This window comes from Bombina bombina, chromosome 2, assembly GCF_027579735.1.
Source record: "Bombina bombina isolate aBomBom1 chromosome 2, aBomBom1.pri, whole genome shotgun sequence".
NCBI classification, from domain to species: domain Eukaryota; kingdom Metazoa; phylum Chordata; class Amphibia; order Anura; family Bombinatoridae; genus Bombina; species Bombina bombina.
In genome coordinates, this window is record NC_069500.1 from 984,650,095 (window position 1) to 984,675,726 (window position 25,632).

At 36.3% G+C, this 25,632-nt stretch overlaps 1 protein-coding gene across 1 annotated transcript in view; it reads left to right on the forward strand.

Moving 5' to 3' along the window:
• The window catches only part of TET2 (tet methylcytosine dioxygenase 2), a 277,826-nt gene extending 256,251 nt beyond the window's left edge, over positions 1-21,575 (forward strand). The window contains 3 exon segments of the mRNA XM_053703509.1: positions 11,355-11,386; positions 14,400-15,403; positions 15,405-21,575. Coding sequence (XP_053559484.1) covers positions 11,355-11,386; positions 14,400-15,403; positions 15,405-15,758 — 1,390 coding nt within the window. The 3' untranslated portion in view covers positions 15,759-21,575.
• Positions 21,576-25,632: the final 4,057 nt, after the last annotated feature.

Sequence of the window (25,632 nt, forward strand, 5' to 3'; positions counted from 1 at the left end):
CACTATTAACCCTTAAACTGGCCACATAGCCCACATCCCAAAGTCCCCCTACACTATTAACCCCTAAACCCCCACATAGCCATACATCCCAAAGTCCCCCCTACACTATTAACCCCTAAACTGCAACACCCCCATATTGCAAATTCCCCCTCTACACTATTAAACCCTACACACACCACACCCCACATTGCAAACTACTCCGCTACACTATTAACCCCTAAACTGCCACAACCCCTATTGCAAGCTACCCACTAACTTTTAACCCCCCTAGACCAACACCCCTAATCTAACACCCCCGAACTTACCAAAAAAGAAACACCTACCATTATATTAAAAGATTTACATTACAGAAAATTTTAAAAAAATTACAGAAAATATAAAACTACCATTGCAGAAAATTACAAAAAATTAAAAAAACATAGGGTTGTGCGTATTCTAAAACTAAAACCCACCCTTAAAAAAACACACCGAAAATAAAAAAATTCTAGTCTAAAACTAAAGATACTATAGCAATAGTCCTTAGAAGGGTTTTGTAGGGCATTGCCCTAAAGTGACTTAGCTCTATACCCTTTCTTGGCCAGCCACGGCTGTGGAGTACTTGGACGCGTGGTGATCGGAGCATTGTCCTGCATGAAAATCATGTTTTTCTTGAAGGATGCAGACTTCTTCCTGTACCACTGCTTGAAGAAGGTGTCTTCCAGGAAACTGACAGTAGGACTGGGAGTTGAGGCTTGACTCCATCCTCAACCCGAAAAGGCCCCACAAGCTCTTCTTTGATGATACCAGCCCAAACCAGTACTCCACTCCACCTTGCTGGCGTCTGAGTCGGACTGGAGATCTCTGCACTTTACCAATCCAGCCACGGGCCCATCCACTCTGGCCCATCAAGGACTCACTCTCATTTCATCAGTCCATAAAACCTTAGAAAATCAGTCTTGAGATATTTCTTGGCCCAGTCTTGACGTTTCAGCTTGTGTGGTTGTCGTCTTTCAGCCTTCTTACCTTGGGCCATGTCTCTGAGTATTACACACCTTGTGCTTTGGGCACTCCAGTGATGTTGCAGCTCTGAAAATATGGCCACACTGGTGGCAAGTGGCATCTTGGCAGCTGGCACCGCTGAACTTTCTCAGTTCATGGGGCAGTTATTTTGGCGCCTTGGGTTTTCCCACACGCTTCTTGCGGACCCCTGTTGACTATTTTGAATGAAACGCTTGATTGTTCGATGATCACGCTTCAGAACTTTGCAATTTTAAGAGTGCTGCATCATTCTGCAAGATATCTCACTATTTCTTGACTTTTCTGAGCCTGTCAAGTCCTTCTTTTGACCCATTTTGCAAAGGAAAGGAGTTGCCTAATAATTATGCACACCTGATATAGGGTGTTGATGTCATTAGACCACACCCCTTCTCATTACAGAGATGCACATCACCTAAGTATGCTTAATTGGTAGTAGGCTTTCGAGCCTATACAGCTTGGAGTAAGACAACATGCATAAAGAGGATGATGTGGTCAAAATACTCATTTGGCCTAATAATTCTGCACTCCCTGTATGTTTGCGCTATGTGTTAATAAACGGCAAAAAGAAATCCCAGAAGCAGCTACCACAGAGGCTTTGTAGTGTAAGTGATCACAAATGGGTCACCTAAACTCACTTCAAAGTAGTGTATACAGAAAAAAGGGTTATAGGTAGCGCTAGAGGGATGAGAAAATAGATTTCTAATAAGTCACTAGTTACAGTTCAAAACATGGAAAATAACACTGTTGGTTAGTACAGTAGATAGTCCGTATGGCACCTCCAAAAGTAATACAATCGATTAATCTTATAGGTATATCACTTACTAAAGAGAACCTCAATATTATGAGGTAAACTGCTGCCTTTGTGAGGGGAGAGACCTCCGGGTGTATCAGTATCCTGAAGTTGCACTCATTTTAGAGTATGGTACTTCCAAAAGTGGTCAGGCTGAGGGTGTTTAGGAATCCTCTCAGGATGGCAGCCCGATATTCATGCAGGCCAAGAAAAGAGTGAGAGAAAACAAACTATCGTGTTATATTGTAAGGTTTAATATACATAAAAACCACAGACGTTTTACGATTACACTCACATGCTGGGACCTTAAACAATATGAGGTATGTTATGCACTCATCAAATCTCACAAAACAAGCGGAATATATGGCGTTTAACCTGTAGCCTTTATTTCGTATCGTAAGAGAAATCTTTAGTGTGCAGTAAGGATGGTAGAACCCAGTGTTCAGCACCGTAAACAAACTCCAAATGTCCAAATATATAAAAAAAAAAAAGGTGCAGGTGTTCATAAAACCCGTGCTGTCTTAAGAATACTAGAATGTAAAATCCCTTACGCGTTCAAAAGTTCACAGTTGATAACTTCTTCCTCAGAGGGTTATGGGTAGGTAAAAGGGACAACATCTGTTATATAGGGTGGGCAGTCGGCATGCCCCTCAATCTTATTGGCCTGTTATGAGTCACGTGGAGCTGAAGTAAGTGACAAGCTCCCCGGCGAGTACTATCAGTTTTGTAATATGACTCGTTAGGGGAGAAATAAATGCGGATAGCTTTTACTGTAAAATGTAAATGTATGCATAGTGGTGAAATTTCAAATGTAATGATTAAGCTTAAAAATACAGTCAGTGACTCCATTGTTACATACGAAGATTTCTTTTACACTCCTAATAAAACTTCCAATAATTTACATCATACCTTTAAGTCAATGTTTTCCAATCTTGTATTATTTATTTAAGATAGATGGTGATATGATTTTATGTTAAACCGTGGTCGTATTAGATAAGTACATAATACCTTAATAAGTGAATATACCTGATGGAATAATTCAATATTTAGTTAGGTGTACGTATCTCTGTGGGATCTCTATTCACTAAAAATTTTCTGATAAATCAATGTCTTCATTTAGACCTTTTGGGGTCGTGGTGGTTTAATGTATGAATCCAGAAGGTTTCCCTTCTTCTTTTATAGGTCTATCTACTGATAACCTGCAGGGTTGTGAGTTTTTATAGGTCCTGGTCGTGCGGATCTGTACTATTGTAATTTACATTCGCATTCCAGGCAAGTAAAGGAGCTATTGAAATAAAGAGGATCCTAAATAAACATTGGCACATCCCTAAACAAAGGATAATCTCTTGAAAGATGTGACAAGATAAAACCACAACTAATTTCAAAAGGAATAAAAATCTTAAATCCATTCTTGCCCCCAGTAAACTAAAATCCAATAAAAAAGATCAAAATGCACATGGAAAGTGCAAAAAACTGATTACAAACAAACAACCAAAGGTTTCTTTTAGTGCAATAGGAACTTAATTGTACAGCATGCATTCATCATTATAATAAAAACAAACCCACTACATATATAACTTCCACCACAAATTAAAAAAACTTTTTAACTTGGACACTTTAACTAACTGTAAAATGGATCATGTTGTTTTCTCTCACTCTCTCTTGTGGTCTGCATTAAAATCGGCTGCATCCTGAGAGGATTCCTAATGCCCTCAGCCTGACACTTTTGGAAGTACCATACTCCAAGAAGAGTGCAACTTCAGGATACTGACACACCGGAGGTCTCTCCTCATAAAGGCGGCAGTTTACCTCATAATGTTGAGGGTTTTTTTAGTAAGTGAGATACTATTGGATTCATCGATTGTATTACTTTTTGCTGTGCCATACGGACTATCTACTGTACTAACCAACAGTGTACTTGTTCCATAATTAGAATATATATAGAAGTGCGCTAGAGAAAAAGATACTATACACCTCTTTAATTGACACTATCCCTACAATGTGTCAGAGTATCAAATGTAGCAAATGTTAAGCTTGTTAGACTTATAGATAAAGAGGGCGCCAGAAGGCCAAAAGTATCAAACACCAAATTATATCAACAAACAAATATTTATTAAAAACAGATGATTATGCAACTTAAAAGGGACGTCTCCCTATAACATATTAAAATTATTCAAAGGCCTAAAAGGTACAATATCTAAAAAGCTAATCGATAATATATAAAAAACTAATCGATAATATATTGATATAAAATGCAATAATAAAAGAAAAGTGGCTGATTGCACAATTGTTAAATAAGGTATTATGCAGTATATACCCAAAAAATAGTGTACACAGTATAAAATGACAATTGCCGTATATAGAAAGCTTAGATCAAAAAGATACAAAGAGATATGCGTAGGTATCATTTGTGAGTGACATCTCCAAGTTTAAATGTCAGGATGAGAACTCGCGCAAGATATTCCAACTTGTGAATCGTTAAGTAATACTTAGATGGATCGTTCATATATTTCACATAAAAAAACTCAGAGTGAGTAATACTTCTGGTATATATAAGGTATACTGTACTTTACTACGCTTCTGGTGTGCAAATTTCTTCGGTTAAAGCGTGGACCGTTGGAGAGACTTCAAGCGCTCTCCTGAGCTGCAGACACAAACCACACGTCACGTGTTTTGGACGGCGGTCTGACGTCTCGTCCGTTGATCTTCAATAAAGGACAAATGGACAGTGCTCTGGAAACAGCTGTTAGGAAATTCAAAACTGTAGCAGATGTTATTATTCAGGCCCTGTGTTGTACACTTAAAGGGACACTGATACCCAAACATTTTCTTTCATGATTAAGGTAGAGAATACAACTTTAAACAATATCCAATTTACTTCTATTACCCTAATTTCTTCATTCTTTAGATATACTTTAATGAAAGAAATAGCAATGCACAAGGTGAACCAATCACTGAAGGCATCTATGTGCAAGCTACCAATCAGCAGCTACTAAGCATATCTAGATATTCTTTTTCAGCAAAGAATATCAAGAGAATGAAGGCAAAATAGATAATAGAAGTAAATTAGAAAGTTTGTTTATAATTGTATGCTCTTTCTAAATCATGAAAGAAAAAATTTGGGTTTCATGTCCCTTTAAGGCTAGAGCGTATAGTGGGGTAATAAAATTCTTCCACACTATTTGACAGTCAAGTTTGCAGAAAAAGTACTTTTCCATGTTTTGAACTGTAACTAGTGACTTATTAGAAATCTATTTCTCATCCCTCTGGCGCTACTATTAACCCTTTTTCTGTATATAAATATATATATATATATATATACAGGGAGGTGCAGGAATTATTAGGCAAATGATTATTTTGACCACATCATCCTCTTTATGCATGTTGTCTTACTCCAAGCTGTAATAGGCTCGAAAGCCTACTACCCAATTAAGCATATTAGGTGATGTGCATCTCTGTAATGAGTAAGGGGGGTGGTCTAATGACATCAACACCCTATATCAGGTGTGCTAATTATTAGGCAACTTCCTTTCCTTTGGCAAAATGGGTCAAAAGAAGGACTTGACAGGCTCAGAAAAGTCAAAAATAGTGAGATATCCTTGCAGGAGGGATGCAGCACTCTTAAAATTGCAAAGCTTGCTGAAGCGTGAGTCATCGAACAATCAAGCGTTTCATTCAAAATAGTCAACAGGGTCGCAAGAAGCGTGTGGAAAAACCAAGGCGCAAAATAAGCTGCCCATGAACTGAGGAGAAAGTCAAGCGTGTGCAGCTGCCAAGATGCCACTTGCCACAGTTTGGCCATATTTCAGAGGTTGCAACATCACTGGGAGGTGCCCAAAAGCACAAGGTGTGCAATACTCAGAGACATGGCCAAGGTAAGGAAAGGCTGAAAGACGGACCACCACTGAACAAGACACACAAGCTGAAACGTCAAGACTGGGCCAAGAAATATCTCAAGACTGGATTTTCTAAGGTTTTATGGACTGATGAAATGATGAGTGAGTCTTGATGGGCAGATGGATGGGCCCGTGGCTGGATTGGTAAAGGGCAGAGAGCTCCAGTCCGACTCAGACGGCCAGCAAGGTGGAGGTGGAGTACTGGTTTGGGCTGGTATCAGCAAAGATGAGCTTGTGGGGCCTTTTAGGGTTGAGGATGGAGTCAAGCTCAACTCCCAGCTCCTACTGCCAGTTTCTGGAAGACACATTCTTCAAGCAGTGGTACAGGAAAGAGTCTGCATCCCTTCAAGAAAAACATGATTTTCATGCAGGACAATGCTCCATCACACGGCGTCCAAGTACTCCACAGCGTGGCTGGCAAGAAGTGTATAAAAGAAGAAAATCTAATGACATGGCCTCCTTGTTCACCTGATCTGAACCCCATTGAGAACCTGTGGTCCATGATCAAATGTGAGATTTACAAGGAGGGAAAACAGTACACCTCTCTGAACAGTGTCTGGGAGGCTGTGGTTGCTGCTGCACGCAATGTTGATGGTGAACAGATCAAAACACTGACAGAATCCATGGATGGCAGGCTTTTGAGTGTCCGTGCAAAGAAAGGTGGCTATATTGGTCACTGATTTGTTTTTGTGTGTTTTGGTTTTGTTTGAATGTCAGAAATGTTTATTTGTGAATGTTGAGATGTTATATTGGTTTCACTGTAAAAATAAATAATTGTGAAATGGGTATATATTTGGTTTTTGTTAAGTTGCCTAATAATTATGCACAGTAATAGTCACCTGCACACACAGATATCCCCCTAAAATAGCTATAACTAAAAACAAACTAAAAACTACTTCCAAAACTATTCAGCTTATGATATTAATGAGTTTTTTGGGTTCATTGACAACATGGTGTTGTTCAATAATAAAATTAATCCTCAAAAATACAACTTTGCCTATAATTCTGCACTCCCTGTGTATATATATATATAATATATATAGATATATATATATATATATGGGGGGGGTGCATGTATACATTTATGTATTTATATGTACAGTAATATATATATGTAATACACACATAAACACATATAAATGTATTCACAGCAGATATAAATTAAAAATTCTAACCCTGACCTACAAAGCCCTCACCAATGTTGCCCCCCACCTGTCTTCAGTCATTAACAAATATACTCCAGTCCCGCCCCCTAAGATCCAAACAGTGACCTGCTTCTTGCATCCTCTTACCATCACCTCCTCCTGCAGGACTTCTCTCGATCACTTGATCACCCAACTCAGTAGCAAATTGATTCCACTTACCTAATAGTTGCCCTCATCTAACTCTGCATTAACATTATTCTCACCTTTGCAGTCCCCATCTCCTGTTTCTCATCCTCCTACACACCTAGGATTGTAATTTCCCACAGGAATTGGGCCCTCAACCCCTCTGAACGTGTTTGTTGTATTTCTTTCATGTAATTGGCAAGAGTCCATGAGCTAGTGACGTATGGGATATACATTCCTACCAGGAGGGGCAAAGTTTCCCAAACCTCAAAATGCCTATAAATACACCCCCCACCAACACCCACAATTCAGTTTTACAAAACTTTGCCCTCCTATGGAGGTGGTGAAGTAAGTTGTGTGCTAGATTTCTACGTTGATATGCGCTTTGCAGCATGCTGAAGCCCGGTTTTCCTCTCAGAGTGCAGTGGAATGGACAGAGGGATGTGAAGGGAGTATTTCCTATTGAATGCTATGGTCAGCCTATCGGGGATCTATTTCATAGGTTCTCTGTTATCGGTCGTAGAGATTCGTCTCCTACCCTCCCTTTTCAGATCGACGATATACTCTTATATACCAATACCTGCTGATTCTCATTTCAGTACGGTTGGGCTATCTACTATATGTAGATGAGTGTCTTTTGGTAAGTATGTCTTATTTTATTTATGGACACTCTCAGCTATGGTTTGGCACTTTACCATGTAAAGTTCTAAATTTATGTTTATACTTATATTTGCCATGATTCAGGTTAATCAGTATATTTCCTTCTTACAGACTGTCAGTTTCATTTTTGGGAAATGCATATGAATAAATTTTTTTTCTTACTTCAAAATTTTTCAAATTGACTTTTCTTTCTAAATTGCGGGCTGTTAGGCTCGCGTGTGCAAAAAATGCGATAATTTATTGCGTAATTTTTTGGCGCAATAGACTTTTTTTTTGGCGCGAGAATTACGTTTGTTGACATTAATGACATTAATGAGCTCATTTCCGGGGCGGTCGTAGTGACGCTGAGAGTTTTCACGGTAGTTGCGTCATCTATGACGCTCGTGTTTTGTTGCAGAACGTTTTTGGCGGGGCCAAAAAATTTGTCAACTGTGGGCGTCAGACTTGGCGCCAGTTTTTTTAACATTATTTAAGTCTTTGTTTCTTTTTGCTTCTGGTTTCCAGAGGCTTATTCTGTTTGCATTTTTTCCCATTCCGGAAACTGTCATTTAAGGAATTTGAAAATTTTGCTTTAATATGTTGTTTTTTTCTATTACATATTGCAAGATGTCGCAATACTGACCCTGTATCAGAATCTACTTCTGGAATGCTGCTGCCTGATATCGGTTCTACCAAAGCTAAGTGCATTGTTGTAAACTTGTGGTAACTGTTCCTCCGGCTGTAGTTTGTGTTAGTTGTCATGATAAACTTTCAAAAGCAGACAATATTTTCCATTAGTAGTAATCCATTACCTGTTGTTGTTCCTTCAACATCTAATGTTCAGGATATTCCTGTTAATGTGAAAGAATTTGTTTCTAATTCTATTCAAAAGGCCCTGTCTATTATACCACCTTCTAATAAACATAAAAGGTTCTTTTAAAACTTCTCATAAATTAGATGAATTTTTTAAATGGACCGCCAACATTCTGATTTTATCTATCTCTGATGAGGATCTATCTGGTTCAGAAGATTCTGCCTCAGATATTGACACTGACAAATCTTCATATTTATTTAAGATGGAGTTTATTCGTTCTTTACTAAAAGAGGTGTTGATTGCATTAGATATGGAGGGAGTCTAGTCCTCTTGATATTAAAACCAGTAAACGTTTAAATTCGGGTTTTAAACCTCATGTAGTTATTCCAGAGGTTTTTCCAGTTCCTGATGCTATTTTCAGATGTAATTTCTAGGGAATGGAATAGTTTGGGTACTTCATTTACTCCTTCTTTAAGGTTTAAGAGACTGTACCCTTTGCCGGCTGATAGGATTAGAGTTTTGGGAAAAAATCCCCAAAGTTGATGGGGCCTATCTCTACTCTTGCTAAACGTACTACTGTTCAGGTAATCTTCTTAGGCCTGCTATTTCCTTGGCTGATGTTGCTGCAGCTTCAACTTTTTGGTTGGAGGCTTTAGCGCAACAAGTACCAGATCATAATGTGTATAGCATTGGTTATGCTTCTTCAACATGCTAATAATTTCATTTGTGATGCCATTTTTGATATCATTAGAATTGATGTCAGGTATATGTCTTTAGCTATTTTAGCTAGAAGAGCTTTATGGCTTAAATCTTGGAATGCAGATATGACTTCTAAGTCAACGTTGCTATCTCTTTCTTTCCAAGGTAATAAATTATTTGGTTCTCAATTGGATTCTATAATTTCAACTGTCACTGGGGGGAAGGGAGCTTTTTTGCCTCAGGATAAAAAATCTAAGGGTAAATTTAGGGCTGCTAACCGTTTTCGTTCCTTTCGTCAGAATAAGGAACAGAAGCCTGACCCTTCCCCTAAAGGAACGGCTTCCAATTGAGAAGCCTTCTCAGTCTGGAATAAATCCAAGCCTTTTAGAAAATCAAAACCAGCCCCAAATCCGCATGAAGGTGCGGCCCTCATTCCAGCACAGCTGGATAGGGGGCAGATTACGATTTTTCAAAGATGTTTGGATTCAATTCAATTCAAAATCATTGGATTCAGAACATTGTTTCTCAAGGGTACAGAATAGGTTTCAAGGTAAGACCTGAGAAGGTTCTTTCTCTCACGCATTCCAGTGAACCCAGTAAAGGCTCAGGCTTTCCTGAAATGTGTTTCAGACCTGGAGTCATCTGGGGTAATTGTGCCAGTTCCATATCTGGAACGGGGTCTGGGGTTTTATTCAAATCTGTTCATTGTACCAAAGAAAGAGAATTATTTCAGACCAGTTCTGGATCTAAAAATTTTGAATCGTTATGTAAGAATACCAACATTCAAAATGGTGACTATAAGGACTATTTTGCCTTTTGTTCTGCAAGGGCATTATATGTCCACAATAGACTTACAGGATGCTTATCTTCATATTCCAATTCATCCAGATCACTATCAGTTCCTGAGATTCTGTTTTCTAGACAAGCATTACCAATTTGTTGCTCTTCCTTTTGGCCGAGCAACAGCTCCAAGGATCTTCTCAAAGGTTCTCGGTGCCCTTCTCTCTGTAATCAGAGAGCGGGGGTATTTGCAGTGTTTCCTTATTTGGGCGATATCTTGGTACTTGCTCAGTCTTTACATTCTGCAGAATCTCACACGAATCAACTTGTGTTGTTTCTTCAAAACATGGTTGGAGGATCAATTTACCAAAAAGTTCCTTGATTCCTCAGACAAGGGTAACCTTTTTGGGATTCCAAATAGATTCAGTATCCATGACTTTGTCTCTAACAGACAAAAGACGTTTGAAATTGGTTTCAGCTTGTCGGAACCTTCAGTCTCAATAATTCCCTTCAGTAGCTATCTGCATGGAAGTTTTAGGTCTCATGACTGCAGCATCGGACACGATCCCCTTTGCTCATTTTCACATGAGACCTCTTCAGCTTTGTATGCTGAACCTTTGGTGCAGGGATTATACAAAGATATCACAATTGATATCCTTAAATCTCAATACTAGACTATCTCTGACTTGGTGGTTAAATCACCACCGTTTAGTTCAAGGGGCCTCTTTTCTTCGTCCAACCTGGACTGTGATTTCAACAGATGCAAGTCTTTCAGGTTGGGGAGCTGTCTGGATATCTCCGACAGCGCAGGGGTTTTGGAAATCTCAAGAGGTTAGATTACCAATCAATATTTTGGAACTCCGTGCGATTTTCAGAGCTCTTCAGTTCTGGCCTCTTCTGAAGAGAGAATAGTTTATTTGTTTTCAGACAGACAATGTCACAACCGTGGCATATGTCAATCATCAAGGTGGGACTCACAGTCCTCAAGCTATGGAAGAAGTATCTCGGATACTTGCATGGGCGGAATCCAGCTCCTGTCTAATCTCTGCGGTTCATATCCCAGGTATAGACAATTGGGAAGCGGATTATCTCAGTCACCAGACTTTACATCCGGGAGAATGGTTTCTTCACCCAGATGTGTTTCTTCAGATTGTTCAGATATGGGGGCTTCCAGAAATAGATCTGATGGCTTCTCATCTAAACAGGAAACTTCCCAGGTATCTGTCCAGATCCAGGGATCCTCAGGTGGAAGCAGTGGATGCGTTGTCACTTCCTTGGAATTATCAACCTGCTTATATCTTTCCGCATCTAGTTCTTCTTCCAAGAGTGATTTCCAAAATCATAATGGAACGTTCATTTTTACTGCTGGTGGCTCCAGCATGGCCACACAGGTTTTGGTATGCGGATCTTGTTCGGATGTCCAGTTGCCAACCTTGGCCACTTCCGTTAAGGTCGGACCTACTGTCTCAAGGTCCATTTTTCCATCAGGATCGCTAATCATTAAATTTGAAGGTATGGAGATTGAACGCTTAGTGCTTAGTCATAGAGGTTTCTCTGACTCAGTGATCAATACTATGTTGCAGGCTCGTAAATCTGTGTCTAGAAAGATATATTACCGAGTTTGGAAGACTTACATTTCATGGTGTTCCTCTCATAAGTTCTCTTGGCATTCTTTTAGAATTGCTAGAATTTTACATTTTCTTCAGGATGGTTTGGATAAGGGTTTGTCTGCAAGTTCCTTGAAAGGACAAATTTCTGCTCTTTCTGTTCTGTTTCACAGAAAAATTGCTAATCTTCCTGACATTCGTTGTTTTGTACAGGCTTTGGTTCTTATCAAGCCTGTCAGTAAGTCAATCTCTCCTCTTTGGAGTCTTAATTTGGTTTTGAGAGCTTTACAGGCTCCTCCGTTTGAGCCTATGCATTCTCTGGATATTAAGTTACGGTTTTGCGGACTTCATTTACCCAAGGTTGTGAATTCCAACAACATTAGTAGAGAAATTGTTGTCCCTTCGTTGTGCCCTAATCCTAAGAATTCTTTGGAAAAATCTTTGCATACTTTGGATGTGGTAAGAGCTTTGAATATTATGTTGAAGCTACTAAAGATTTCAGAAAGACTTCTAGTCTATTTCTTATCTTTTCTGGTCCTAAGAAAGGTCAGAAAGCTTCTGCTATTTCTTTGGCTTCTTTTTAAAACTTTTGATTCATCTTGTTTCTGTGGAGTCGGGTAAATCCCCCGCCTCAGAGGATTACGGCTCATTCTACTAGGTCAGTTTCTACTTCCTGGGCTTTTAAGAATGAAGCTTCTGTTGATCAGATTTGCAAAGCAGCAACTTGGTCTTCTTTGCATACTTTTACTAAATTCTACCATTTTGATGTTTTTTCTTCTTCAGAAGCAGTTTTTGGAAGAAAAGTTCTTCTGCTTATAATTTCAGTTTTTTTCATTATAAGATTAAAACATTTTGATTTGGGTTGTGGATTCTTTTTTCAGTGGAATTGGCTGTCTTTATTTTTAACCCTCCCTCTCTAGTGACTCTTGCGTGGAGTTCCACATCTTGGGTATTTGCTATCCCATACGTCACTAGCTCATGGACTTACTTGATACATTCATTTCTTTCATATTGGCAAGAGTCCATGAGGCCCACCCTTTTTATGGTGGTTATGATTTTTTTGTATAAAGCACAATTATTCCAATTGCTTGTTGATGCGTTTCGCTCCTTTCTTATCACCCCACTTCTTGGCTATTCGTTAAACTGAATTGTGGATGTGGTGGGTGGTGTATTTATAGGCATTTTGAGGTTGGGAAACTTTGCCCCTCCTGGTAGGAATGTATATCCCATACGTCACTAGCTCATGGACTCTTGCCAATATGAAAGAAATGAATTTATCAGGGAAGTTCTTACATAAATTATGTTTTTGTCATATTGTAATGTCTCACTGTTGTACTTTTATCTCTGTATTCATGGACAGTTCTGCGGAATCTGTTGGCTCTTTATAAATAAAGAATCATAATAATATACATACATATATACACATAAGCCCATATAAATCCTTGGAATCTACACCATTGATGGATACTAAATGAACCTTGTCTCTACTGTTGGTTAGGCCCTCGTTACTAGTACCACACTTTCCAACTGTCACAGATATTGCAGGATTGTCATAGGTTGGGAGCTCTGCCCTATTGTCCTTCCTGAAGCTTTCTTACAGGGAAAAAATGTCCACAGCACTGATACTGTACACCTATGATTCTGCCCCTTTTGTCATGGTTCAGCCATAAAAAACACCCTGACCAGTGGGGCACATGGATCCTAGATGGTTAAATAACAACATTTAAAAGAGAGACTTCAATTTGAATTAAAGGACCAGTGAATGCAGTAGATTTGCACAATCATCAAATGCATGATAAAAAGACAATGCAATAGCAACTTCAAATGAGTATTATTTTTTCTGACAAATTTCAGTTATGTCTATTTCCACTCCTCCTGTATCATGTGACAGTCGTCAGTCAATCATGTATATACGTATATTCTGTGAACTCTTGCACATGATCAGTATGAGCTGGTAACTCAAAAAGTGTAAATATAAAAAGAAAGTTCACATTTTGTTAATGGAATTAATCGAAAAAAGATGTTTAAAATGTCATGCTTTATCTGAATCATGCAAGCTAAATTTTGACTTGAGTGTCCCTTTAAGGGTTAACTTGCCTCTCTCTGTAAAACAGGTCTTAGATGATTGTTTTGTTAAAGACCCCATAAAACAAAACAGCAACGGATGCTGCAGGTGATCACTGATTTTACAATCCAGGATCTTAGAGGTTTATGAAACCCCTCATTTGGAAAGGAAAGCAATACCCCTTTTTAAATGAGGGTCATCATGTCCATTTAAGCTGTGCATGGGCTTTGAACCCCCTCACCACATACCATTCTGCCTCCTCATCTGTTTCTCATTCCATGGGACATCATGATGTACACCATAATGACTTCACATGCTAATTCCTCATGCCCCTGAGAAAGTTAGCAATGCCCCTCTGTGTAAGTGGACAAAAGGGGAAGAAATGTGGAAGTATAGGTGCTAAATATTTGCTTCTTTCACACTAATGGTTTATAACACAAAAAAATTATATTTTTAGAGTTGCAAATATGATAGTTTCTGGCTGAGTGTGATCAAAGAATAGCAGGTTAAATGGCTAATTTAAAGTAAGGTGAAAGGTGGGGGCACAATTTAGCAACTAACATATACCATCTGACATATTGGATGTTTTGAATCAATGGATTCCTTTAAAACGGAATGATAATGTTTTTTTTTCACTTTATCTCTTTATTGTAACTTAAGTAATTTAAATTTGACTCTTTATTGAATCTTAAATAATTCAATATATCAATATGTTTTTATTTTCTTTCTTTTTTTTTTTACAGACATTTTTAAAATGTTTCAAGAATCAGAAATGCAGCACAGGGTCCTGAATAATACCAACCATTCAAATCCTACAAAGCCTTATCCAATGACAGGCCCCACTCATGCTTATGCAAGAATTTCGAATTTAGCTGACCCATATAAAAGTTCTTCCCCATTTGCTGGGTCAAATCATATGGATCACTTCCAGGACCCTTCCAGCTCCTCAGTTTCTTGTGCTACAGACCCTTTGAATCCTTATCTTGGATCTTTAAATCAAAGCAATCCATGCCCCCCTTACCAGTGTAATGGTAATGTTCCATTGGATGGTTGTTCACCTTATCTCAACTCATATTCTCCACATTCACAATCGATGGAATTCTACAAGCTTAAAAACCAAGACCCAATGACTAAATTAAATATGCCACCAATTCAGTCATTGTACCAGGAAAGGTATGCAAATAGTCAGAGTTTTGGGCCCAAGTACTTGAATAATGGAAACCAAAGCATGATTGATGATTTCAGTGGCTGCAATGTTAAACCAAACACTCACTCCATGGGTTCTTTCAACCCTTACACTGCTGATCACAAAATGGAGACAGCTACAAAATTAAATCCAAACCTTAATAATCTGGATTATTCCACTGTGAACAAAAACGGGGAATATTCTCTTCCACACTCCTATGAAGCTAATGAAAATAATGCATCTTCAAGTATGTTAGGTGGCAGAGCTGGCTCTCTGCATTTCCACGATAAAAACATTCACATGCATTCTCATGTAGCAAATGGGGTATCTGAAATGCTTCCAGGTGTTAATCATGACATAAATACTCAATCTCTTGGAGGCTTGAATAGAACTAATGGTGCTAATGTTCAGGAAAAGCTACATCGGACCTCAATGCAAGTACAAGAAGATCCACAGGACATTTGGTCAGATAGTGAACAGAGCTTTCTTGATCCTGATGTAGGAGGAGTAGCAGTAGCCCCAACTCATGGGTCAATTCTCATTGAATGTGCAAAACGTGAACTCCACGCTACAACACCATTAAAAAAAACCCAACAGGAATCACCCTACAAGGATATCCCTTGTATTCTACCAACACAAAAGCATGAATGAGCCAAAGCATGGTTTGGCATTATGGGAGGCAAAGATGGCAGGTAAGGCCAGGGAGAAAGAGGAAGACTGTGAAAAGTATGGACCAGACTATGTGGCTCCAAAATCTTACCACAAAAAAGTAAAGAGAGAGCCTTTGGAGCCATCACATGAGCCAGCCGAACCAACCTATCTTCGTTTCATCAAGTCACTTACACAAAGGACAGTTTCAATCACCACAGACTCCCTAGTCACTACATCTCCATATGCCTTAACACGAGTTACAGGTCCCTACAACAGATATATGTAATTATGCATCATTTTCTCATAGGTTAACATTTGCTGAATGTGCATAACGCAAGAGAGCAGCAAGATTCATTAAAATGTTTTATGTAGGAAAGAATACCAGCAACATAATTTATATATACATACATATACATATAACATGTATGTATCATTACCATTACGGTTTCCCGTTTCCCTCTTAATAACAATTTGGTTGCAGATGTTAGAAAAGAAGATTGTAAACATCCTATGCAAAAGTATTTAAATGGTACGAAAACACAGGTTCTGTTGGATAAAATGACCTCTATCTTCTTATAACATCTGTGACTCTTTTATAGAAGAATACATAGAACTAGAGCTAAATCTACTGTAGTATTGTTTTCATCAGGAATCTTACAAATAACATCTGGTGCTGAATTCCTGGTGTTCTGAGCAATACATTACATAACCTTTATGTTGAATTCCAGTGTAAAAAAACAGCAAGATGAACAGATCATACGAAAAAAAAGAAAGAAAAAAACAAACACTGAAAATATTTGGACATTCTTCAAAAAGATTGGTGCTATAAAGTATTTTATGCCTTGAAAAACCTAAAACAGTTTTAATAAGTATAAATGAAAAGTTTTTTTTATATTAATCAAAAATCTTGCATTTTAAATGTTAATGTTTTGTAGATATATTTTGGTAGTTTGTTCTTTTAAATAATTATTTACATCATATGAATTTTTAAGAACCCCATCCCCCAAATTTAAAGAAAAATATGAAGACAAATTTAAACACAAAGGATTCCCTTTTTTAATATTTATTTCACCGGGAAAACCACAAGGCATAACTAGTTTGTGACTACTTATTGCTCTCATTAGAAAACATGTATTATTCATAATAATGGGTAGATTCGATTCTATTTTGACACATTTTAATTCTACAAAATTCTCCATTATCTAAGTCTAATGGAATTTTTGTAGATAAATTATGTGATAAGCTTTTATACTGGAGTGGCTTCTATATTTTTATGCGTCCAGTATACAAAATAGCAACTTCTCTGAAAAATGGAGAAAACTATAGTTTAAAAAAATGTATATCATTATTATGACAGATAAGTAGCATATATTTATTGAATAATTGATCTACAGAAAGGAAATATATCTGTCTAAAAACAGAAAGTTTTTTTAAAAAGTTGTGGTTAGATTTCTCATCAGCCCTTTTAAGGGGATATGGAAAGCTATTTTTATTGCATCTAAAAGTGGTTATTTAAACATGTCAGCTCTGTTTTTATTAGCATAGATGTTTATTGGCTGAATTAATTTACCTTTTTAAGCTCTGTAAGCCAGTACAGCTTTGGGAGTTGTCCTTTTAACCCAGTGAGCATTTATGCTGGGCTGAACCCAGGTATTATTTACCTGCTAGGATATAAAAAAAAATTGTCATTAACTTTACTTTTTATTGAAATGATTTTAATGAGTTGCATTTATGTATAATAGAAAACTATTGCCTTCATTTTTAAATAGTTGGTCAATATTGTTGCTTATTTCTTTTTGAAAAGAAAACCTTTTTTTTCTTTCTTCTGTACTTGTAGTTAGATTTGATTTTCTACATTTTAACTCTGTGAGCACTTGTGTGTATTGTATGTGTACACAAATTCATGTATTTGCATGTGTGTGCAAATGGCCAAAATACAAGAAATATACCAGTGTAAAGATAATGCTTTCTTCTACCACTTTATCACAAAAAGCTGTAATCCTGGCCACATATTTAAATCCGTATGTTCATATGTAACTATACCCAGGCTAGTTATTTAAATGTCCAGCAAAATGATAAAAACTCAATATAAGCTTCACTACCCAAAACTTTTAGGATCAATATATATTCTGGTTAACTAATATGTATGTTGTTACTCATTACAATGCCCTTAAATTGTTCAGATTAGTAAATTATAGCACATTCAGATAAAAAAAATTTCTTTTAAAATAAAATTTCATAGGAATTTGCTATTCTGTTACAATTTTTTTTTAATTAATCAAACACAATCACAGCTACATTGGTAGAACATTAATTTGAGCTGAACAAATGTGTGAATACTTATTCTACCACAGATACAGCAGATTCAACTGATTTTTTTGGAGGTTTCACACTTTATTTGCTGGTCTTTATATCACTAATCTTAAAACGTATGTTGTTTATATCACAAGCTTGCTTATTAACTGCTTCCAGAATGAGTGATGAAGTTCAATTCTTCTGTATGTTTTATCATTAGTCATCCTGATAAAAGTATCCTGGTGTTCTCATGTCTTGTATTGTATATGTTGGATCATCTGTTTTATTTTTGTACATACAAGTGGTCCTGTATTACATACAAGTTTTAACATTTCCTGTAGCTAATTCACTCCCTGATCTCCCTCCTAGTGGAGAATCAAACCCAACCATCATTTAATTTGGCATTTGTGTGTATGTCTTGATTAGATTTACATAACGAATCTATGCTTCTAAGTAGTACAATCATTAGTTAACCAGAATCATATTGGTAAATTGTAATTGATAACATTTAATTACATTTTTATTTTTCATTTACAATATGTTTATGTTGCTACATAATAGTATAAACCTCAAAAATTCACATAATGTGAATAATTCCTTGACCAACTTTAGCCTACAAGACACACTATGTAAATTGTGGCATTTATGCTGTTACCTAGTATATATACTAATACTATGTTTTAAAAAAGATATTGATGTCAAATATCTATATTTAGCATAACTCAATTCCATTATTATGCAATGGATAAATTGTACAAAAAAAACCAAACACAAACAAATTTATTAAGTAATCTACTAATAACGATTCCTAACACAAAACGTATTTATCTTTGTGGTTTTTGGCCTTGATACTTTTTGCAAAGATAAAAATCTTTCCAAAAATATGCAATTTCTGGTGTTCACTGATGTAAAATGAAAGTAATTGACTAAATTGTACCATATTCAGTGTGCAATGTCTACAGTTCTCAAGACCATTATTTTACACTACCTGTACAAATTGGTTTAATTTCATGCCAAAGATCACACATCAGGTAACAAGCGTTGACATAACAATTAAACTGGCATGGGAGTTATTATTATTTTTACCAAACTGCTGCCTCTCTAAGGCAAATTATAGGGAAAGTAGAACAATCCTCTTTAAAATAACGAAATGGACAATGGTTTTGTTTTTTCTTTTAAAAATCATGTTTGTGAGAAACAAAATATGGCTAGATTACATGTGGAGTGTGAACATTAGTGCAGGGTGCGTTATCTTGTGTTCAGTCTTGCACTAAGAATAATGCGCAATCTGATATTTTAAGTGCATCTTACTGCAGCTGACACTATTTTAGTGTGCCCTATACCTTTAATGGATAGTACAGAGATCGCTATTGGCTCGCTCATTGCGCTCATATTATGGTGAGTTAAGCATTGCATTTGCACAATCCAAAATGCTGCTGTAAAATGTAGCCCTTTTCAAAACCTGAAGTAAACCATTATTATTAATAATATAGCACAGAACCATATGAAGAAGTTCACTAATTGCGCACCCTCAGTTTAGTTCGCCATCGGCTTGAGCGATATACAACATGAATTTTACTGTGTACTTAATAGGAATCTTTTATATGAGGTATTAAGTGCACCCACGCTATCCAACATGCAGATGTTACCATGCACTCGAAAATCGCTCGAGTTATACAACAATAACTTTATGAGTGCAAAAATAGAAGCACTATTGATTGCGTTTAAAAGATGTTAATGCAGATAAGCGCTAATATTTTTGTGCTCCACTTATAATCTAGGTCATAATTCAGACTAGTGCAGTAAAAAAACATTGTATTTGTTTTTTGTTCGTTTTGTTTTTAAAGTACTGGAGTTTGCAAATTTACTCTTTACACAAAATTTGAGATAATTGCTGTAAGGTTATGTCTGGTGGTGCTACTTGACCTGTTACCAGTAATCATAATGTGAGATAAAGACCTATTACAGATTTTGAGTGGTATTCCTACATGTCATATACCTCAGCACTAGTTTGGCAGTAGGATATTGAGTGAGGAGTGAGTATTGAATCACATACCATCAATATTTCCCTGACACCATAGAGCTATCTTATATTAAAAAAAAATAGAGAATAGAGAAAACAAGTAAAAATATATCACACCATTTTCTTAATACTTGATATCTTAACAAGTATAACTTGAAATTCATGCTCTTTCTTCTAAAAATTCAGGGATATTTTAGCTTTTTTTCTCTTTATGCCAATATTGTTTTCTGTAAAGCTCTCATAGGCTAATACAATTTTTCTGTTTAAAGGGTCAAGGCTGCGTGTTTTGATCCCTATTTTAATCTTATTTGTGTATATGTATTGACAGATGTAACAATCTAATTTTGTAAATGTGCTTGCTTCTTATTACTGTAAAATATGTACAGTTTTTAGTTGTGTTTTTTTTTTTAGTTTTTTTTTTCTGTTTTAAATAACAAAAGTTGAATGCACTGAGCTGAATTAAAGGGAAAAATGTTAGCTAGGTGTTTGGCACTTGACAGTCTTATTGGGCCAATGCATTAATTTGCATTAAAGGATGATGCACCTCAATCCAACCTTGACTTCCATCACCCTAAATGCCGTCAGTAAATGTAAGACAAACTTAAATGTACTGGCTGAACAAGTATACTTCTCTTTGGTCAAGTTGGAGCAGCTGCATTATACTGCAATGCAACTAAGTGCATTGGACCATCTGTTTATTTTATTGATTCTTGATTTAACAATATCTGTTTCAATAGGTACCTGCATGATTGGGCTTCCTTGTAATCATGACAGTCCAAAATCCATCTGATGATAATATGCTGTGCAATATTCACCATATGTTGGGCTATTAGTATGTAATACCCACTGCAATTAATTGATGTCAGTAGGAACCTTTATTTTTTTCTACAAGTCACTTACAAATATATATGTATATGAGATGTTTTTATTATTCTAATTGTGCCTGTGCACATTATAAATCTTTTTAAGTATATATGTGGTTTGTTTAAAATGATTTCTGCTTTCTTCCTGAAGGAAACACTTGTAAATTTAAGGTATTTTCAAACATTTTGGTCAGTTTTATTTTTATTTTATTTTTCATTTTTGTACCTGACAAATTATAGACTTTTAGGAAGGTGCTGCGCCCTTTCACCTGTCAGGAGTTTAAGTGTATACATTAGCTATGCACTTCAGACCCCTACACTGTGAAAGGGATGAGTTTGGTGCTTGTGTTTATAACATTCATGTGACTTTTTTTATTTTCTTTACTATTAATAGTTTTGTTTTATATTTTAAACACAATGCACCATTATTTGCCAAACTGCGTCCAAAGTTACCAAACAGAATCAATGTAGGAAATCATCAGATATTGTAAATATAAGTTGTAATTTTGGTGTACAGGTCAACATGAAAATGCTGAGGTGACATTGCTTATATAGGATTTGCCAGGTTGACTATAACCATACTTGAAGATGCTTTGAGTGGGGTCAACTTTACTTGAATGAATCTTTTCATCTTGATAGATGCACCGCAATGTTTGCTTCACTTCTAAAGCTAATGGTTATTTGTATAGGATATCTTGCAGTTTGACACTAATGAATTATTTTGTGCATTTTCTCTACTTACACTCTAGAAACTGTTTTTTTTTTTCCACAAAATGTTAGTATGTGTATAAAATCTGAAGATGGTTATAAATACTGTAAGTATTGTAATGTAAACGAAGCTATTTGAAAGCTGTTTATTATATCATTCCTGATAATGCTGAGATGTGGGTGTTTTTAATAAAATTTATATTTATTTAATGCATTTTCTGTCTTTCTACATAGAGTCTTGTGTGTCAGTTCCAAGACAACATTGCATTCAAAAGAAACAGTCTTTGAAAAATAGTTAAGTTAAATAAATTCTAGGGGAAGGAACCTAAATAAGTTAAAAACAGATTTCTACAAACGCTGGACCACATGATGACAACATCTCCTCAGCCTGGGTTTGAGTGATTACAGTCTGTAAGAACAATCTTAACTACTACTGCTTTATGAAATGCAAACACATTAAACTTGTAGAATTTAGTGAATATGGGTACACACAAAAGCATTCAAACATGCTCACGCAAAAACATGCATGTGTACGTGCCCACAATGTAGGAAATTGAATGTCAAATCATGCATTCATTTTTCCCAGTCAAAGTTTAAAACTATAAATTCTTCTGTGGTGGTGTCTAGTTTGGAGTTTTCATGCTTTTACACTTTATATAATGGAATAATGCCTCTAAGCTTGTGCTCTTAAAAGGACAAAGTCAAAATTAAACCTTTATGATTCAGATAGGGCATGCAATTTTAAACAACTTCTATCTTATTTACCTTGTTCTCTTGGTATCATTTGTTGAAAAGCCTACATGAGTAGGCTTAGGAGCAGCAATAGCTAGCTCCCAGTAGTGCATTGCTGTTCCTTTAACAAAGGATGCCAAGAGAATTAAGCAAATTTGAGAATAGAAGTAAATTGGAAAGTTGTTTAAAACTGTACGTTTTATCTGAAATATGTCCCTTTTAACATCATAAGCAGCACTCCAGTGGCACATTGTCAAAACTATATTTGCATCAGAGTTGCTGTAAGGTCATTTACCACCAGACAGTCTAATAACCACTTAAAACTCCACTCTAAAGATTATAGTGTTCCCTGGAGCAAAATGACTCACTGGTTGTTGTTACATATATCCTTTTCTGGAGATGGCATGGGAGTGTGTTTGTGCTGTTTAACCCTTCAGCATGGTGTTATACATAGGCAGAAAATGTTTCACTAATGAAATAGATCAGTTGATGTTTAATAGTTATCTCCAGTAATGCGCAATGCAGATCTTATTCATGCAATATAATGCAACTCACATTGAAATTTATAAGGTCAAATGAATAATGCTTGTTACTGCACAATACATTATTGCCTATATGTATAAATCTAGTGTCAATACCTCAACAACTTACAGTAATTATGTAATAAGTGTTATGTTTAATGCTGATCTATTAATTCAGTGACTAGTAAATAAGTACAGTACATCATTAAAACTATTTATGAAGGACTCTCAATGTAGAGAAGTCCAATCTCCAATATCAGGATGTGAGGCCCAAAATAATGTAATCTTCATATAGAAAGCGGCACATAGAACTCACAAAAATAAGGTAAAATGTGATTATAATGTTGGCTAGTTTTAAATAATCTGATCCTGTCTGATAAGAATTGTTAATTTCTTTCATAATGGTAGTGAGAGTCCATGAGCCATTACTCCTGGGAATTCATTTCCTGGCCACTAGAAGGAGGCAAAGATTCCAAAAACTCCAAGAGTACTTTTTTTTTTTTTTTATATATTTATTAGACTTAGCCGAACATAATAAAGAAAATAACATGAAATCGACATATTCAGTGTCTTGCAGGACATTCATATGTTTGAAATAAATGAAACAGCAAACCAAACCTTATACAACTTAAACATCAATTTCCTGTCCAGTTTGCCCTTATCAATTTGTCTAATAAGCACTGTAATATAATGGCTAATTTTCATCATATATACATATAACAACAGAACCTGGGGAAAACAATAGAAAAAAAAAGAAGGAAACAGAGAGAAAAAAAAAAGGAAAAAAACAACCCCCCCCCCCCGCCTCACAGTATCCGAGGGGGATCAGGACACCATCCTTACTATCAAGTCTTTACCTAGATTAGTCAATATCTCCACTATTTCTTATCCATGTCTCTGGAAATACCTGATGTAGAACCAATTCAGCAAAACTCACAGAGACTACAAATGGCAATAAAATCTGTCTCTGCAGACAAGATGGATATGACTTAATAATTGGTGCCCATCCTACCAAGAACTTTTTAATTCTTTTTTCAGATAGTTGTTGGAGATGAAAAGATTCAAAAAATAATCTGGGCTTGAATATCTCTCAAAACTAGTGACAAGCTAGTGGGGCTCTTCAATATCCATTTTTTAAAGATATTATATCTCACTATTAATATAATAGTATTTAAAATCCGAGTTCTTACACAGCCTCTCGGATTAGGGAGTAGTAACACTATATCTTCCAGAGAAAAGGAGATAGTACTTTCATAGATTCTATTGAACCAGAATTGAACCTTCTGCCATAATTGAGAAATTTTAGGACAAGCCCATCACATATGCGGGAGATCAACCCGAATATACGAGCAGTGCTCACACATAAAAATTTTATCAGGGAAAAATTTAGCCGGTGATATATAATGATTATTTAATAATTTTAAATGGGATTCTTTCCAGTTAACTGCCACCGGGTATCTAGCCACTAACGAGAGACTATTTGTTATTTTCTCACAGTCTAATGAAGGAATATATGGTAGCCAGAATTTAATTAATGTATCCTCCTCCAGTATACCTTGTTTGGTCAGCATGATATCATAAATTAAAGAAATCGATGCGTCCCCGGCAATGAATTTTTAAATAAAGATCTTAACCTCGGACCAATCGCATCCCCTATCATTATACCAATTTTGGGAGCTAACAAAATGTCGAATTTGAAAATATGCAAATCGATTCGACCTGGGTAAAGAAAACTGCTCCCTAATAGTTTCCCATGGAAGTACCTGTAATTCATTATTTACTAATTGATGAACGTAGTGAAGCCCCCTAGACTGCCAATCTTGAAAACATTTCTGATCTACACCAGGAAAAAATAACGGGTTCCCTCTGATAGGCAAATATTCGGAAAAGGATGGATCAATTTTAAGGAGTTTACAGAACTTATGCCAAGTCACAATTATATTCCTAAATGAAATAAGGGTAGAGACCCTCGGGGGTAAAGAGTACAGAGCACAATGTAGGAGCGCTTTCAAGGACCATGGTTTGATCATATATGATTCCAGTTCATATGAAGTGATCAGATTAGTCTGAGAAATCCAATCAATGGCAATTTTAATCAGCGAGGCCCAGTTATATAATCTGATGCAGGGGAGAGCTAGCCCAGCGCCAGCATATTTCTGAGACAATCTACTAAGCGATATACGCGACTTTTTGGATTTCCAGATAAAATTGGAAAACCAATATGCGAGATTCTTCAAATCCTTATTTAAAATAATAAGGGGGAGATTTTGAAGATGATATAGAATTTTTGAGAAAATTATAGTTTTAATCAAATTAATAGAGGCTGTAAGAGATAAAGGAAATGCAGTCCATAGCTTAAGATCCTCTTGAATTTTTCAAAAGAGCAACCCAAAATTTGCCTGATACCATAGTCTCGGATTTCTATGGATCTCTAACCCAAGATACTTAATGGCATTAACTTTATGGAATATTGTATTGGGTTGATCTAAACAACGATGCCCAAGCCACATAAGTTCACTCTTCTCCATGTTAATTTTATAACCCGCAAATGAGCTAAATACATTTATCGTATAAACCACTTTTGGAATTGTATCCGCAGTTTTATTCAAAAATAATAAAATGTCATCAGCATAAAGCAGTATTTTTACATTTTGACCGCCCAATAGAATCCCCGGGAGAACCACCCCTAGTTTAATTGTCCTCTTTGCAGCGTTATCTTGGGAGAGACCATGCCATTAACCAGCAAATATGAAACCGACTTCTGATAAATCTTTTGAACAAAATTGAAAAAGTTTTTTCGAAAAACCAAATTTGGTCAATGTTGAAAAGAGAGGTCTCCACGAGATACAATCAAAGGCTTTGACCGCGTCTAGGGTAAGAACCGCTATATCTTTAAGGTCATTCCTCTCTTTGAATTGCTCGAATTCCAAATATAATCAACTAATGTTATTAGTTTCTTTCATGTAATTAGCAAGAGTCCATGAGCTAGTGACGTATGGGATATACATTCCTACCAGG